This window comes from Hesperophylax consimilis, chromosome 16, assembly GCF_061612785.1.
Source record: "Hesperophylax consimilis isolate HC1 chromosome 16, BYU_Hcon_1.0, whole genome shotgun sequence".
Lineage (NCBI taxonomy): Eukaryota > Metazoa > Arthropoda > Insecta > Trichoptera > Limnephilidae > Hesperophylax > Hesperophylax consimilis.
The window spans coordinates 33333679-33353343 of record NC_142851.1 but is presented as its reverse complement, the minus strand read 5'-3'; the positions used below and the strand labels follow the sequence as shown (position 1 = coordinate 33353343).

The 19665-nt window shown below is 37.5% G+C and overlaps 1 protein-coding gene across 1 annotated transcript in view; it reads right to left on the bottom strand.

The window, feature by feature from the left end:
* The window catches only part of LOC149417084 (uncharacterized), an 82555-nt gene continuing 62890 nt past the window's right edge, over positions 1-19665 (bottom strand). The window contains exons 3-7 of the mRNA XM_089641376.1: positions 8888-9191; positions 5743-6008; positions 2424-5262; positions 1318-1721; positions 1-503 (exon numbers count right to left, since the gene is read on the bottom strand). Of these exons, the coding sequence (XP_089497502.1) occupies positions 214-503; positions 1318-1721; positions 2424-5262; positions 5743-6008; positions 8888-9191 (4103 nt within the window). The 3' untranslated portion in view covers positions 1-213. The remainder of the gene's footprint in view (positions 504-1317; positions 1722-2423; positions 5263-5742; positions 6009-8887; positions 9192-19665) is intronic.

Sequence of the window (19665 nt, the reverse complement as noted above, 5' to 3'; positions counted from 1 at the left end):
GGACTGTGCGCGACAAGTTGTTTTTGCAACGTGAATATTGGATACTTGCGCATCCCTGTGGAAGAAGGGCCTAATACCCATTCTGAAGCTTAAAAAATAATCATCTACTGCTTATGCCTATATTTTTTCAAAATCACAAATTATTTTACTGCTTTTCTTTTACGATAGTAATTGTATCACCATTTAATCCTTATTCTTCTCATTTAAATTAAATCAGACGCTCTTAACATTCCGTGGCGCTTCTTCAGGAGGCTTTGTTTTAGGGTTTTCATTATCAGAGTTGGTGTTCGATCCTTTGACTGTGAAGGTGACGTAGTACCTCTTGTTCTTGTCCAGTTTCTCTGCGGGAAGGGCTATCATCTGTTTCTCGTTTCCGTGGCAGAGCTCCAGGGTGACGTGGCTCTTGCCGGGTTTGCCCTTACTGTTGATTTGCGGGAGGAATCCTTTCTTCTGAGCGACTGCAGGGGTTTTGGGCATTGTGTGGTGGTTTAACTTCACGGGAACTAGAATGAGATATAAGTGGTTAATGATTATTCGGAGATGTTGTGCAGATGATCTTTTGAAGGTTTGATAATGCGAGCTATATAGCATAGATGGCTCTAGTGCTAGTAGTTCATAGAGTTTCAATAGATGTGTCTAGTCTATAGGTTTGCCCCTCCATGTTCAGAACTGAGGTGCGCTAGTCAGGGCCAGCTTTGTACAGGCGCAATTGGAGCAATCCGCTCCAGGCGCTGATTTGCCAAGGCACCAAGGTGTTGAAAGTACCTAATACGTAATACTGCGTCCTTTAGGTTTTTGCTAGCGCCAAGCGCCGTTTGGCTCAGGGCCGGCCCTGGGGCTAGTGGTTATGTTTCTAGCAACAGATTTTTAGAGCAAAATGATAGGACTTTGGCCTCCAGGCCTCAGACACTCTTTCCCAATTATAAGAGTTTTTATTCTAAATAAAGACAAACCTCCTTCATAGTAAATTTGTTTTAAATTTGACTCAACTGTTAAACAACCATTACCATACATTAATGGTTGTTTATCCGTTGTGTAAAATTTAAATCATGTTTTTTAGTAAGGTCTAAAGTGTTTTGTTGTGAAGAAGGCATTATTACTTAACAAAATTCATTCACAACAGAAGAAAGGGAAGGGGCTAACTAAGATCTTGAAGAGGCGTATGTTGAAGAAGGGATATTAAAAAATTCGTGTATGTTTCCACAGCAGAGTACAACTTGGCATAACTCACAACTGTACACTGGTGCTGAAGGTATCAGAGATGCTAGTTATTTGGAACACCATGTGGTAGAAATAAATACGTAATGGAGGACTTACTGTAAGCCGAACACGGTATCCCAGTGTAAGCATGTACCGCATGATAGCACCTGTGAGTCTTGCTCGTGCACAGAACGGGATTATCCGGCAGTCCGTCAAGCTTATAAATGTTTTCATTTGCTTTCCCCACGACGTAATCGGAAAACGCTCTTTCCGGCAAGTTGGCCAAGTGCTTCACTCCGCTTCTCTGGAGCCTCCTCAACGACTCATAGAGGAACTTCTCGAATTTCTTGAAGGTGTAGTCGGAGCCCGTGTAACGACCAGCTCCCACAAAGGCCAGACTGGACTTGTGGTACTCATCGACAGCCCTCTTCACGAGCATTGCCTCGTTGGCTTTTCCCGCTCTGATTTGTATGTGCTTGAGATCCATGAGGTGTTGAAATATTTTCCTTTCCAGAAAGTATCTGAAAAAATAAAAGTCATAATATTAACCAGAGCTCGAGAGTGCAGTCGACGCGTCTGTCTTTTATCGCTGACTTTTTTGTGCCCGAGTCAATGACGCAAGGCATTAACCAAACCTGGTTTAGGTTACTCTCGTCTTTCTAAATGTCTCATAGAGGATGTTTAACCACTTGAGTGATAGCTACCCTAATTTGACACCGCTAATGACCTTGAGCAATTGCTATCCACATTTGGGTAGCTCTAGTTAGGTGATTTTTAGGAATTAAAATGAATTTATTTTGAACTGAATTATTACTGTTTTTATATGAACAACAAAATACATCACTCAAATAAGTAATAATAGGGCAATTTCGGTAAATAACATGTAGAATTCACACAAATTTAACTTTTTTTTAACCCGCAGGAGCCAGCAAGAATATTCACAAATAAAAATACATTTTTGTTATGGAGACAATACCATACTTGATAAAGTTACATTTTGATTTTTTTGTTTAACAAAGCCAGTAGAAGTAATATCCGAAAGCAAAATGAACGTATAAGGTCGACACTGCAATTGCAGTGCTTCGTGATGTGCGTGGGCAGAATTCATCTACACTGCAAATGCAGGTAGATGAATTAAGTAATAATAATAATAATCGCTCTAATGGTTAATGCTGATAATGTCAGACAAAGAACATATGAATTATGTAAATATGAAAACAAACCTTCTCATGTTTGTTTGAACTATTTGCGTGACCGAAGTCATATCAACTGCATTCCTGTCCCCTGGTTTCCTCTTGGGTATTTTGCTATCGACCTTTCCCGAATGCAGGCCGGAAGCATTTCTATCTTCGTAATAAGCCGCCAGCCTCGGGCTCATTACTCGGTTCTGGTGAGTTATTCGGGGGCTGGGCTCGAACCCAGAATCCATCATGCCACTTGACTCGTAGTCCCTTTCAGAGTTCTGACTTTTGGATCTCATGGAATCGTTCCTACTCTTATCTCGGTACTTCTTCTTTAAGCGGCGCCTTCTTATTATCCCATTAGAGTCTACAATACTGTACATTTCATTATCACTTATGCTAGAGATTCTCCTCCTGGTATACCCTGCTTGTTTGACAAATCTGTCAGTGTCTTCAAACTCAGCATGCCCGGTTTCACGCATTACAGATTCAACATGCTCCTTCATCATTTTTCTATCAATTTGTTCATCATCATTTAAGTCTTCATTGTCAGCTCCATCCAGGATTTTATAACTTTGAGTTTCATATAATTGCTTGCTCTTGGCTAAAGCATCTTTATTTGATATCTTACCTTTCTGTGTGTCCGATTGCAACTTCTTTTTGCCTTGTGTTTTCTGCATTCCTTTAGCTTCAGGAATAACTTTTTGCACCGCTCTCTGATTAGTCTTGTTTTTTAAGTTTTTAATTTCTGTCACAACTTCCATGTCTTTAGGTTCTTCCTCATCTTCAATGTTAATGTTCTCAGCGGTCTCCAAGTTGTCCAGTTTAGAACTATGACTTTTCAGTGAGATCTCACTGATTCCTGCTGTTGTTTCTTCAGAATCTTGCTGAACAAATGATTTTCTTTGATTTTCAGACACAACAGATCTTTGGCTTTTGTTTTTACTTTCGTTAGCTTGTGGATCGGATTGTTCTTCATCTATTAATGTTAGAGCTCTTATAGCCCCTCGATCCTCCATCACTTGTTCCGGTTCTGAGACAGCTTCTCCCATGATACTATCAGTTTTATCTATTTCTTCATCGGGAGACAGTACTGTAATGGCTTTAATTTCTTCATCAGACAGTACTGTAATTGCTTTGATTTCATCATCAGGAAGGATACTAATTATTGCTTGGACAAACGGTTTATCAGGGCTTTCATTTTCTGCAGAGCCCTCACTGCCTTGCTTCTCTAAAACATGATCTTCACTGTCAGGAACTGTGGTGGTTAGGTTAGGATCATCTTCTATTATCAGTATTCCCTCAGCATTGTTATCAAGTGAATCTGAATCTGGAATAATTGCTAAGATTCCTTCTCGGTTTTCCATATTATCGCCTACATCAATGTTAACAGCTTTATTGTCTTCCTGCACGTCTTGCATTTGGGTTTCCTTTTCCAAAACCTGTTCTATCTTTTCCAGTGAACCTTCTTGTATTTTAGCAATGCTAGTTTCTGCTTCATTTTTTCTTTTAGAAGTATCTTCTGACTTTTCTTGAGCATCAACGACTTCAACCACTTGTACATTTTCAACGGATTCGTTATCGAGACTGGGACGACTCTCTGCGTGCACTTGTGCTTCTGTTATCATAACGGTCTCTACAACTGAGACAGTATTGGTCTCACTTTCGCTTAGTTGTTTGTCAATCAGACCTTCCAGGACTTCAGGATCATTTTCATCTTCGATTAAATCAATATTTCTTGCGATTTCAGCAGCTTGTTTTAACATTTCAATATCGTCAATATGATCAGCGTGTTTCTTTACCGCCTTTTCTGCTTTTTCTGCCTTCTCCGCCTTTTCAGCCTTTTCTGCTTTTTCTACTTTTTCAGCCTTTTCTGTCTTTTCTTCCTTTCTTTTCGTTGCAGATTTCTTCTGTTTTTTCTTCGGGCTATCTTTCTTCTCTTTCTCACTGATACTTTCACTTGATGCACTACTGGATCTTCTAGATCTGCCGCTCTTCTTCCGCCTCTTTTTATATTTCTTATCATATTCGCTATCTGAGCTGCGTTCTTCAGTTTTCCTTTGTTTGTGTTTTCTAGGGGTCTCTTTATAGTGGTGTCTACTTTCAGATCTGCTTTTAGAAACTGGTTCGCTTTTTGATCTTTTACTTTTTTTCACAGTGGCCTTTCCACTGCTTTCAGAATCAGATACAGCTTTATCGTGACGAGATGAACGCTTTCTGGTTTCTGTCTCATAGCCATCACTAAAACTAGCCTGATCTCTTTTGAGCTGTTCCCTTTTCAGTTTTCTCTTCTGTTTTGTACGATCTTCTCGCAGCTTCTGATTGTATTCATCAGAGCTGTAATCTGTACTGTCGGATATGGAAACAATTGCTCTGCTGGATCTTCTATGTCGAGGGGTGTTGCCGGGGCTTAATTCAAATATTTCCCTTTTCTCGATAGCGACTTTGTCTCTCAGATTTATCTTGGTGGTTTTGATATGCCTGATTGGCAGTTGCTGAGGAACATTCTCTTGATCGACCACTACTTGTCGAGAAGTAAGGCGAGAGGCGGGGAGTCCTCCGTGCATCTGGAGGTATTTAGCTGTGGATCTGTATCCCCGGTGCAGCGCACAGTCCAGAGGAGTCATGATCACATTCTTTGTGGTTCTCAGCACAGCATTGACCTGAGCACCAAAATCTAGGAGTATTTTACATAGGTCGGTATTATCGGTGTTAGCCGCGATGTGGAGTAATGTTCTTCCATCGTTGTTGGTGGCAGTGATCTGGGATGGTCTCATCTCTAGCAGCCACTTGACTAATTCCCGTCTCCCAGAAGCAACGGCTTCGTGCAATGGTAAATCCCCCTTTGCATTCCTTAACCATAGATTTGCATTGTGAGCTCCTGAAACAATAACGCAAATATGTAAATTAACTGACAGCGGCTGAAGTTGAGGAGATAAATCACAACAGGGAATGCAAATATAAAGACTAGTAGGCACATTTGTTTTTACTCGCACAAGTAAAATCAACAAGTAAGAACGAAGTCACATACGTCACATACGGACAAGATTTTCTCAACATTTAGTGCGCGCTGAACAGATTGAGCCTCAGCATATCTACAACACCGATGAAACGGCGGCTTTGTTTAGTGATCTCTCAGTCACTACCAACTTACTCAATGGCTCGGTGGTTTGAAGCGAGTGAGTACGAAAGAAATTAGCAGTTCCAAATCGCTGCCAGCCGGCTCGAAGCGAGCCATTGAGCCATCACTTTTCCATCCACAAAGTGATACTTATTCGAGTAAAACTATTGAGTAAGAATGAATGTGCGTACTAGGTTAATGAGACAGGACTATTTTTTTTAAGATACAAAATTGAATTACCCAACATCTTGACAGTCTCCAACTGCCCTTTGGCGCAACCGCAGTGCGCCGGGCTGCGGCCACGTCGGTCCTGCCGGTTGGGGTCCGCGCCGTGCTGCAACAGCAGGGCCGTGGCATCCGCGTGGCCCAGCGTCACGGCGTAGTGCAGCGCTGTGCAGCCGTTGCTGTCAATCACGTCAGTACGCGCCCCGCACAACGTCAGCAATGTTTCTATGCACTCGGTGTGTCCCCGGGATGCCGCGCAGTGCAGGGCCGTTAGACCGTCCCTGGGAAATACATTATTCATTATTTTATTTTATACCATCTCAATTTTTGTAACTGCCTCGGTTCTGTTATTCTGACTTTTGACATGATCTAACTCAAGTATTTGATGTAACAATGTTTGAAAGTCACTAATATTCGTATCATCCGCAAATTTTTAAGCTTGGATGTCATTACAAGTAGAAAGACCATCATTCACAAATTGACATGTTAATATTATTATTATGCTTTATAAATTTATTATACCCAGAAGTATATCATCTAGGCATCGAAAAATTTCTTAGTTTTACAGTCAAAGTTCTCTCATATCTGAGAATAAATTGTGCAGTGAATTAATGAATGCTAAAATAAACAAAAATAGTAAAAATAAAAATGGACCCAAATGTCACCCTTGGGGAACACTGCTGGAAGCGATGAATGTATATGAGGTTAATTTATCAATTTTATTTTAACAGCCAATAGAATATTTCTTTAAAAATAATCTTACAAGTAAGATATTGTTAAACCACTATACCTACATATAAACACTGCCGTCATAAGCAAAAAGGCAGCGGGGAATTTGCAAAAGTCAAATATTCTGATATTTATTTACTTACGGACCATGTCTAATTACAACACATTACCAGAGATGTGCTTTATTTCAAATAAATCCATTTCAAATGGAAATGCAAAATGGGTATTTTCCATTTTGCATTTTAAATGCTTTTCTAAAAACCATTTTGCATTTTGCATTTTAAATGCTTTTCTCAATGCATTTTCCATTTTAAATGCTTTTTTGCAACATTCTTCCTACTATCTCCACTCATCTTTTTTTCATATGCCCCAAATATCAGTCGGTCCTCAACCTCGCTATGAGAGATTTTATTTATGTATTAATCTTAAGTTAGCTCACATCTTCGTGTGTGCTAATAGTTTTATAAACATATAAACATGTACATTGTTTGGCAAACATAATCTTTCTTTAAATATTTCAATAAAGTCACAAAAAAAAGAAACATCAATAATTGAGATAGACATATTTTCTTAATTCATTTTTGAACTTATTAATATTTTCTATCACAGCAATTTCCTTCGGGATTTTGTTATAGAGTTGAACGGCCTGGTACATCAGAGATTTTTGGGTGCTTGTTTTTTTTTCTTGTTGGCAATCTAATTTGCTTAGAATTTCTCGTCCCGTGTCCGTGTATCTCGTTATTGTAATTTATTTTTCTTTTCAGTTCCTTAGACATCATCCCTATGTTAATTTTATGTATAAAAATAAGTACATTCAAATACACAGTTTGCTTCACCGTCAAAATATTCAGCTCCTTTAACATGTCTCTTATCCGTGTGTATATGTTGCGCTTAAGTATTATTCGCATTGCTTTATTTTGCAGTATTTGCATTTTTTTCATTTTCTCTTTATTGCAGAGAAAAAGAATACTTGAATAATTTACATTTGTCAAGTTGCTCCCTGGTAGGAGCCCTGGCAATTGAGTGATACCATTACAAAAAATACTTATTCAAATACTGAACATGGGGCCATGACGCTGTAATATTAAATTTTAGATAGCAGTTTCTATGTTTTTACGTTGGCAACATTAGTCCCGCGCAAATTTTTTGTGGTTTCATAATCTGTAGTCGTGGTGTTTTTGGATTTACCATCATGTAATATTTTTGTTGTACATTGATGTCCATTATTAAAAGACAAAATTGTTTAAAAATTCTATAATTCTTTAATTGTTTGAATGAGAAACCATTTTGCATTTTTAATGCATTTTGAAAATAGGTATTTTGCATTTTGCATTTAAAATGCTTTTCTAAAAACCATTTTGCATTTTCAAATGGAAAAGTTTTGACCCATTTCCATTTTGCATTTCAAATGGTTTTGGGTACCCATTTTGCACATCTCTGCACATTACATATTACGCGAAGTTAATACAAAGAGAAATGTTAATAAAAAAATAAAAATTAAACAAATACAGCTATGACAAAATAGGGCACAAAAACAATAAAGATATTGTCAAGTCAAGACAGGAACATGTACTTTATGGTTTTGAAGAAGTTCACAACTTCTGCCACATCAATACAAAATAAAAATAGGAGACCTTTCACCAGACCTATTATAATAAAAAGTATACCAGAATGTGACTTGTAAATTCCCAGCTGTCTTTTTGCAAATGACGGCAGAATACCCCCCGGCTACGCCAAATTTCTGCATCTTTTTTAACAATAAATCAAGATCTGCTTTGTTGCAACTCATCCAGTTCAACATCTCTTCCCGTAGACTCCGAAATAATGAATTGCTGTTCCTCAATCAACATTCCACTAATTATGGTTACCATTCTCCTTTGTCCAGAATTTCGAGACTTGTAAACTCACCGTCAAGTCAAAGCATTGAATTTTTGGGTGTAAGCCTGAATTAATTTCGACAGTCGATTCGTAATGTGTATTTTTAAAGCCCTTTAAACCTTCTTCATGCTTTGTAACTGTAATTGTCTTGTAACACTTGTAATTGTCTTCCATCAATTCTTTTTATATTATATGTATATTGTTATTGCTCATCATTTATATAGGTATGCTCTCCTTTCACTGTCATCTCTGTTTCTTATTCGTGTAAATGGACTATTTTATTTGTCCGTAAATAAATAAATAAATGATTAACTCCTTACTGTCCAATGCTTTGCTGATATCCTCATAAACAGAAATAACTATCCATCATTGCATTCTTTGCGGATCTTCACATTTCTCACACGATCAAATATGGTTGTACCATACATACAAACATTCAAACTACTTTAATCCTTCCTCTGCCAGTTCATACCTCACTGCCACACATCAGGGTAGTTACAAGCAATCAATTCCACACTTCTTTATACAGAAATGAATTTACAAAATTGCTCACTTGTCAGCCGCCTCCACTTCCGCCCCCGCCTTGACCAGCGCGAGCACTGCGGGCGCGCTGCCCGCGCTGGCCGCCCAAAGCAGCGGCTGGCGGCCGTCCCCGTCGCGCGCGTCCACCCTCGCGGCCGGGGCCCGCAGCAGCGCGCCCAGCACGTCCAGCGCGAGGCGGGGCCCGCCGGCGGCCGCCCCGCGCGCGCCGCACATCTGCGCCGCGTAGTGCAGCGGGTAGCCGCCGTGCACGTCGGCGGTGCACGCGTCAGCGCCGGCGGACAGCACGGCGCGCAGTGCTTCCAGCTCGCCACAAACTGACAAAGATTAAATACTCATTTATATTATACAAAAAAACACAAGTGTCGAAGGGAAGCTTAGATATTTTAGACTGAATGTAAAATTGAAAAAAAATATTTTCACATGATTACCACACAAGAGCTGGTGTCAATGAGACTATGGCATTGCCAATTGTGGTATGTGATGAGGCTGAAGATAGTGTTCTGGTCACCATACATGGCTAAAACCATTTCAACCATAGTCTCTAGTCTTTCACCAGGGTGATGCTGAGAGTATCTACCACTCTGGAACGTGTCACTATACTATACTATACTATACTATACTATACTATACTATACTATACTATACTATACTATACTATACTATACTATACTATACTATACTATACTATACTATACTATACTATACTATACTATACTATACTATACTATACTATACTATACTATACTATACTATACTATACTATACTATACTATACTATACTATACTATACTATACTATACTATACTATACTATACTATACTATACTATACTATACTATACTATACTATACTATACTATACTATACTATACTATACTATACTATACTATACTATACTATACTATACTATACTATACTATACTATACTATACTATACTATACTATACTATACTATACTATACTATACTATACTATACTATACTATACTATACTATACTATACTATACTATACTATACTATACTATACTATACTATACTATACTATACTATACTATACTATACTATACTACTATATCGAGGGTTAGCGTTATATGACCGGTCGTCAATCTTCCGATATACAGGGTTTTCCAATAAGAGGTGTTATTTTGATATTCAATCGTAAAAGATCAATGGTTTCGTTGCTTGTTGAAAGTAAACGTTGTCCAGATCAATAGCATCCAATTCCGGCCATAAAAAATCATTAATCATCTCTCGATAGCACAATCCATTAAAGGAAATGTTGCTCCAGCCTCATTTTCGAAAAAGTAAGGTCCAATGTCTCCGCCGGACCATAAACCGCACCAAAGAGTCACACGTTGAGGATAGAGAGGCTTTTCAACATTAACTCTTGTGTTTTCCGAGCCCCAGATGCGACAATTTTGCTTGTTGACGAAGCCACCGAGGTGGAAATGGGCCTCATCACTCAAGATGATTTGCATTTGATTCACTCAAGTGAATTTTAATAATTTCAATGCGTTGTTGAAGCGTGTATCGTTCCATTTTTATTAATGGCGTAGTTTCTACTTGTCAAATGTCAAAAATTACAGCTTCAAGAGCTTCTACCGAAATAACAGGCTATTCAAAATAACACCTCTTATTGGAAAACCCTGTATAAAGTTGATTGTTACGGGTGGGCAGTACAAATCTACAGTTTTATTCCAAGGTTGATGAAAATTTGCACACTTCACCTTCAAAACAAGAAAAACAAGGTCACTGTCTGAGTCTGATTATGAAAAACTTTGTGTGAAGCCCGAGCAACGCCGGGAAGTTGATCTAGTATTTTTATATTTTTTTCTACCATGCGGAAATACGTAATTTTTTCGACGCTACAAACAGAAATAATGAATCGTTATTTAGTTTGTCTCAATTATTTATACTGGATGGATATGAATATAAATAGCCAAAGTGAATAATTCATATTTCGCGCCGCTAACGTAACATTCGGCTTAACTTTAAAAAATACTTCTTATTTTTTTTATTTATTATTCTTTATTTTGGCTTTCACCCATTAGGGGATCTTGGTCATACACAATCAACATCTTTCTTATTATTAAATACAACAAATTACAGAATAAAATTGATTAATCATCATAAACATAACATAACGTAACATAAATAAACCAAACATAACAAAACACGGTACAGAGCTGGTAAAAGTAGGTTATCACAAAATTATAAAAATAGGAACCTGTGTACAATATAAGTGGGCGCTTTTCGATATTTCTAAAATTAGTTGCGTTTTTTTTAAACATATTATATAAACGAGATAAAAGTGAAGTTATAGTTTTCTTACAAACTCCCTAAACAAAACGAATGTGTTTTCGAAAAACGAGTTCTCTATATTTTTCTACGTTTGGATTAAATAATGAAGTAAAAATGTCGTAAGCGTTTTTGATAATATTTATCATGTTATATTAAAATTTTATTGTTTATATTTAGTAATATGTATTTTAAAGACACACATCGGACAGATAATGTTATCTAGTTTCTAAAACAGTCTTTGTTTCCATTAAAAATTGAAAAATAAGATGTACACAGCACATTTTAAATACATAGAAAATATTACAAAACTGAACAAAAATGTTGAAAGACAAAAGGGACAAAAGAGCGAAAAGTTGCTAACCGTGCCGCAAATATACTATATATTATTTTAAATTAGCACGCTTTGTATTGTTTTTTACAAAATAAACCATATACCCCACGACCACGAGGTCTTTTAGAGTTTTACCCCTCGACCACGGAGGTTGTTGTATTATTATTGGATAATAGTCAGTAAACGAATGAAGACAGAGATCCTGGGTTCAATTCGCAATTGAGACCGCTGTCTTTTTATCTTCAGTGTCTTGTTCTGTTTCATCTTTCGTTTAAATTTATTAGTATTATCTTCTTAAAAAATAAATAAATAAAGATTGTAGAACTGCCGGAGAACTTTTTGTGTGGTAGCAGATATTAGAAGTACAGATATTCTATATGCCTCGTTGTGGGTCAACAAACGGAACCGAGAAAAATACAAAACGTTTGATTTCTATTCCATCATTGTTCCTTTGCGAAACAAATAAAAATTTGCATTTGACCACATTCAGAATAATTATTATCTTTTGTCTATCATGCTATATAAATTAGTAACTTAAATTCTATACGTTGTCCTGCCATAATTGTGTTGTTTTTTGCATTAATTTAAATAAATTATCATTAGGTACCTACCTATTGATATAGTTTATGTAAAATAATGCCAGGAGTGAGCCCATCAAGCCGTAATCAGAATATATATTTTTTTCTGGTGTCCTTTTATGTAACCAGCAGACATGTACCCGGTGTTGGTGGGGCGTTATCCTGAGGATATAGACAAAAGAAATATCCTACCGCAGAAGCCTTTTTATGATTTATAATTCCGTAGTAATTTTTTTTATGTATCTTATGAGGTTTAGCCAGCGTTAGTAATGTAAGCGCCCGAAAATATTTGTTTTACGACTTGCTTACTGTGATGTTTGGTAATAAGTTGGGTTTTAAAGCGATAGATGGCACCAGTCATTAAGCTTACTCCAGAGTCCGACAGATGTCGCTAGAGTGTAGCAATTGCCTGTGGGATATTATTGCCAGACAACAAGCTTCTAGAGAGAGAGAATTACCAACTCTCGGGTAATGAACAGTGTAGCTAAATCCAGACTTATTTATTGTAACGTAAATAAACGCAATTATGGTAAAGAACCTTTTTCTTTTCACAAGAGTTCCCAACACTAAATCTGCAAGTAAAGCAGAGATATAACAAGTAAAGAACATCAACTTTTCTCTACTTTCTATAAATATATTATGCATTTATTAAATATATAAACCTTTCGGAAGAATTTCTCTAAATGATAGTGAAAACCCTATCAAAATCCGTCACGTAGTTTAGAAGAACTAAGCGCACAAACAGACGGACGCGGAGAGCGACTTTGTTTTACACTATTTAATTATTAATAATTAAAGATTATTATTACATTAAAAAAACAATCAAATTCTATTATGAAAGCTATATTGGCTCCAGTGAAATCTATAAGATACATCGGGGTCACATTTTAATCCCAAACTTACTTTTTCAGATTAGTGGCTATCTCCTTATGACGCCCGTACAACGCACCGAGCCGCTCCCAACTAGCAAATAAATAATTAAAGTACATATTATGACTATAAACTATAATAGTGTATTCGGGCCCTCCCATCAAGGGATCAGTCCTTTTCACAGCACCACGATTTCCCGTGATAATATCATTATTTTGCGTTTAAAAATACAAGGTGTCCGGGGGTAAAGTGCGCTAACTTCGGAAAGTGATTCTACGTGATGGTAGAAGTGATAAGTATATTTCGACATTCCATTATTTTTTCCATACTAATACATTTTTCGATGCAAGACAATTATTTTCTTCATACAAACAATTCAACTGTTGTACCTGAAAACTAACTTGAAACTTTGAAATTACAAATATATTTAATAGAATTTTTTACTTGTACTATCGCGTAGAATCACCCCCCAAAGTTAGCCCACTTTACTACCTGTATATTCCTTGCACCAACCAATTACTTGCTCATTTATAAAAAAAGCAAAACTAATGTACCATCGGTCACGAATTACCCCATACATTCCTTTGGCCCTTTGCCGCAAACGTGTGTAGCTACTAAATAAACCTAGATGGCCTAGAATTGTCCTTCATTGGCCTTGAAGGATGAAAACCAAAAACAAGAAACCGCTTTACTATTGAATTATAATATGAATAGTCTATAATATACGCATGCTATACGAAGCCTTTGATATATTATACTAATATATTTATTCAAGTAGCCCCTCGGAGAGTCGTGACTCGGGACATATGTTCCTCCCGACACGCCTGCTACTCTACTAAAATTCGAATCAAGAATGGAGTAATGATTAATGTTTAGCAAGAATCCGTAAGTAAATTGACTTTTGAACATGAAAGCTTCAAGTGCTGAACGAATGCTATGACATCAGTACGGACGGAGAAATGTAATGGCGCGCGTTAGTCCTAACATTTTTAAATTATAGTTGAAAAAAAAAATCTATTTTCATTTGTTAAGGCGAAGCTTAATGCTAAATCACTATTTTCGATTAATCTTTATAACGAATTGGTTTACTATTATTTTTGATAATAATAAACAAATTTTTATAAGACAAGGTTTTTTATGCATAGCACAAAGGATAACAAATTGTTATAAGCAATAATTAATCGCCTGAAATATCCATACAAATGGAAAATATCTCACGAGTAAAAATAAGATGAAAAGAAATAAAAGCAGTAATTGTTGATTGAAGTACATAGTACATATTGAATACCAAAAAATATGCTTCAGATAAATTGAAAATTTTTCTATAGTTTCCCTTGAGTAGAATAAAGATGTAATTGTTTTGCTAAAAAAAATATTTTTTAAATAGAAATGTATGAACGCATAAAAGAAACAACTTTTAAAAATTACAATATTATAGCTCAGATTATCTGTGATAGTTTCCCTTGATTAACTTTTTTGCTTCGTTATAAAATTATTTACAAAATAAATTTAAAAAAAACACTTCTGTGCTTGAAATCAAGCGTTTCTAGATTCCGTTTGTCAAGCGATTTTAATGCCTTTTAAATATATTGGTGATGATATAAGATATACCAAGAATATACACATTTGCCGCTCATTGCGTCACCTTTGACGGGGATAAGTCCCGTATGGGCTTTTGTGCCTGAATCAAAATACGCGAAGCTCGAGATGTAGGTATACTTGTATATACGAGGCGTATCCAGAAAGTAAGTGTACTGAGGCTCTCACGACCGAATGAATTTTATTTTCGACATGTTGGCTACACTTACGTGTAGCCTGACTCTTCCCCTCCGCAACGAGACCAGTTTAAGGTCAGTACGTTGAGAAGTGTCGACGCGACAACACGTTTCGTGAAAAATGTCAATCCAATCTCACGCAAAGTGCGAAATACGCGGCGTCATCCGTTATCTCGTTTGGAAGGGGAAACCTCCGTTTGAGGTTTATAATTTGGTGAAAACTGCATATCGTGATAAAGCTATGAATCGTACGAGTATGTACAAGTGGTATCGCGAGTTTAAAAATGGTTCTCACCTCTTCACCCTCCGCCAAAAAGTTCAAAACCACAATTTCAGCCAAGAATATTATGGCATCTGTGTTTTGGGACTGTCAAGGCATAATTTTGATTGAATATCTGCCTCATGGGGAGACCATCAACTCTGCAAGATACTGTGAGACCCTAAAAAAATTGCGGAAGGCGATTCAAAACAAGAGAAGAGGCATGCTGACAAAGGGAGTCAGCCTGCTGCACGACAATGCCAGACCACACACGGCCAACGCAACGAAGGAATTGCTTGCTTCGTTTAAATGGGATGTCCTAAACCACCCCGCGCATTCCCCTGACCTAGCACCATCAGATTTTTATCTCTTTACCTCCCTGAAGCTGTACATGGGTGGAAAAGGTTTTCAACCGACGAGGAGGTAAAGGGGGAGGTGAAGAAGTGGACGAAGGGGTTGGCGGGAAACTACTTCGAGGAAGGCATCAAAACGTTGATACCCCGCTTCACCACCCGCATTGAGAGGAATGGCGACTATGTCGAAAAATAGCTTACATATGTACTACGGTAACCATGTAATTTTTATGTTTCAATAAAAAAAAATTGTAACCTACAAAAATTCAGTACACTTAATTTCTGGATACGCCTCGTACTATTCCAAGCAACAGCTGCTCGATACGAGAGAGAGGTGAGTTCGACTCCCATAATTTTGTAAAACTGCCAGAAGCCAAAGAAGAAATGAAAAGAAAAAAATAATTGCCTGGCAGCCATCTTGTATGACTAACTCTTGAACTGATTTGTATGCAAAGTGGTGCATAATGTACCATTATAATATTTTTTTGTGTTGTTGACGCAGTTATAACGGCTTATGATTTTTTGGTCTATTTTATGAGACAAGGAATACGTAATTAAAAAAATTAAGTAGGTTTTGAAATTTTTCATCCATCTTCCCCTTCACCCCGCGGCTTCAAATTGTTCTCGAATCGCTCCATCCAGGGCGTTTTAGGTCCATGTCTCTCTGCCCGTCAATCTCTAATAGCGCGTTCGCACCTGATCTATTCATAGATTCCTCTGTGGACAATTTATAGAACTAAAGTTGAAGTCCATTCAACTTTTGAATTCGTTTCCACAGAAAAAATGTTCTTATTTCGAATAGATCAGATGCGATCCTTGATTGCAGCATTTATAATGGAAAGTTACGATTTCACTCGAAACCTCCACGGGATTCTCAACTCCGTGGACATAGTTCGTTTGTGAAATGGCGGCAATAGCGTGTTTGGCGGGAAACACGCGAAACGTCATTCGACACCGGGACATACCTCATACCAACCAGTCCAACCCACCCCACTCTACCCAGTTACCCACTCAACTACAGGCAGAGGCTTTGTAATGAAGCCACTGTTATGGTATCAATTTTATAGACTCCAGTCATTAGATATCGCTGTAGACAATTTTATGACAACTTCTAAACACCTGTTGGTTGGCGTTTTGAATGATTTCATGGTAGTAATTGCTGAAGTTTAAAGGTGATATTTTTAGTGCTTACCGCGCAAACTTTTCGTGTTGTCTTTTTTCTATTGGATAAAGTATTGTGTGCTTAGGTAAAAGCAAATAATATAAACTTTTGTATTTTACAGGTTGATTGTCTAAGGCCCCGTAGTAAGGGGCCGTTCAAGTATTACGTAAGCAGATTTATTACAATTATTTACCCCCTCTTCCCCCTTGTCACCAAAAGTAAGCAAAGCTCTTACCCCCCCCCCTCCCAAGCTTACGTAAAAATTGGTACCTATATGCATTTTTCTGTTAATGTATTCTGTTTTTTAAGCGAGTACCTAAAAGTATTAATTATTTGTGGTAATCCCCGAATATGTATTCGGTTTTCAAACAGACAATGAGTGGGTTGCCAATGTGTAAAAAAAATAACTACTGCTGAGCAGTGCTGACGTAATCACTATCTCGACCCCCCCACCACCCCATGTCGTCAAAAATAAGCAAAGCAAAGACCCCCCTGCCCCCCTATAGTGCTTACATAATACTTGAACGGCCCCTAAGAGTTCAAAGATGGTTTGAAAGAGTGATATACGAATATTGGAGGTAGTGCGCTAACATTAAAAAAATGATAATACTTAAGCGAAATGGTGAAAATATTTAATAAAACACGACTCGTTTGAAATAGAGCAAAAATCTCTCGACAAATGCTTCAGTTGCATTTAAAGATACACTGTGATTTTTTTCACGCCTGTGACATATTAAACAACAGAACAAAACGTGTTTTTAATAATTTTCGGAGATTACTTTGTGATTTTTTTTTATCGAGGGAATTTCATATAAGTAATTTACGTTGTGGCATAACAAATGTTTAGATATTTTCTTACAAAATTACATTTTTTAGAACAAAACTTAAAGAGTTAAACTTGTTATAAACCGGTAGAAATTGGGTATGCTGGGCCTTAAGGTCTTAGTTTTATTTTTATTTCGTTATACGTCTGTAAATATTATGTACCTACAAATTTATAAAGAAGAGTGTACCGGTGTGGGTTTGTGAGTTTGGTTTTAAACAAATCTACAGTTGTATTCTTAGATTGAAAACAGGAGGAAGGACACTTTCTACATTATATTTTAAAGAACCACCCCTAACTCTTTTTCTCACCCCTTAAATTCTTCTCGATGAAAGGACAACCAGCTAATACCTACCTAATAATAATTCAGAGCGTTCATATGATCTAAAATTAATTAACTACTGTGTAATTATTTTTGTTTGGTTTAATTCAGTGATGGATTGATCGAGAAATTGATGTTGTTGTGCAATAGTTTCCTTTCGAATGAATTCTACTGCACAGCTGAAAATTTGTAGTTACGTAGGTACTCGATTTAGCCCGTCGTCCCACGAATGTACAAAGAAAGGAGTGTAAGGAAAATATATGATGCGAATGTGAATGACAGAAGTCGGGGACGCCCGAGGAAGATAAAGCACTATTAAATGAATCGAATAGTCGGACCATGTCAAGATTCAGAATTACAAAAGTATTTGCAGGGCCGTCCCTATGCAGGGTATTGGAGCAGTCCGCTTCAAGTCGCTGAAGTTTTTAGAAGCGCCAGGCGTCGTTTGACTTGAGGAGATCATAACCGGCCCTGAGGATGTGTATAAGACGATGTATGAATGTGAATGAAGCAAGGAGTGTGTGCCAAGACTGGGTTGTTTGGCGATCTATTCTCTCTGCCTACCTTTGCGGGAAACGGCGTGGTTGTTAATAAGTAAGTTTACCACGTCGCGCGCGTATTTAAACTGACCTTAAATATCTGTACCGACGCACAGTGGGCTGAAAATCGCCTTTCATAGACATAGAGACTTGAATTTTCAAGGGTATTTTTTTGGCTATAAATGGATTCTGCTGATCATTACTATGCTATAAAATTTCGTATGAAGCAATTGCGTGTACAAATGAAGGAGTTATCATTTTTTTAAGAAAAAATTGTATTTCACTGACATTAAAAATGAGGCTATCTCTGGAATCATAAGGTTGGCCATTATATCCTTACACACAGATATACTAATATTTATTTGTATTTTTTGGCATACTTCGTATAGTGGCGCAACTTGTACTTCAAAGTTGAAAAAAAAAACTTTTTTATGTTGATGATTCATTTTAATGCTTAAATGCTTCACATATGAGTATGCTTTGTCTAGTAAGTTTTTAGATTTTCACGGCCAAAAGCATTTTTGTTGTTTGTTTTTGGGGTGTTATGCCGTGTTGCGCTAACTCCTCCTTTAGCCGACGTTTCGGACATCGTTGCAGTGTCCATCATCAGGGCAGATCCGGTAGATCACATCTTCCGGTAGAACACATCTTCGGATCTACCGGATCTGCCCTGATGATGGACACTGCAACGATGTCCGAAACGTCGGCTAAAGGAGGAGTTAGCGCAACACGGCATAACACCCCCGAAACAAACAACAAAAATGCTTTGTCTAATTTACAATATTTTATTTACACTGCCAATGTCTATGAAAGGCGATTTTCGGCCCACTGTGCGATTCTGAACCAGCGCGTAACAATATGATAGGTATGTAAGATGATGCATGTATGAAAACATTTTAAATTTCATTCCGAAAAATATGTAGATGTCATTGTATCAAAATTAATCATTATCATTATTTTGTAAGTATTCTACAAAATTTGCTACATATCCGCAATATTTTTCTTTGAAATGAACCCTAACCTTGGCTATTCGATTAAATTGCTCTGCGATATATTCAGAGACCTTGAACCTCTAGTGTAGTGTGTAGTCATGTCTAGGGCCACCGGACTGCCGATGCCGGACTGGCTGACTTGCCAAGGTTCCAACTGGCTGTAAATAATCCAGCGGAAGACGTTTCCCCCGTTCCTTCCGCCGCCTGACCTCTGGCCGGTGGACCTTCCCCTCACCATCTCCACCCAATACACCCCCAACCCACCCCTACTTGTCAGAACATCCGGTCAGATAGCAGAAAGCACGCCACCTATTACTCAAATGCCTCAGGGTTGAAATATAAAACCAGTTATTATGAATAGTTGTCAGTAATTATCATTGCTACTTAGATTTGATAAATAATGTGTTCCCCACAACCAAATGTTCCTAACTAACAACTTGCAATTACGCCATTTATCCGTATAGGTAGGCAGAGTAGATGAAACG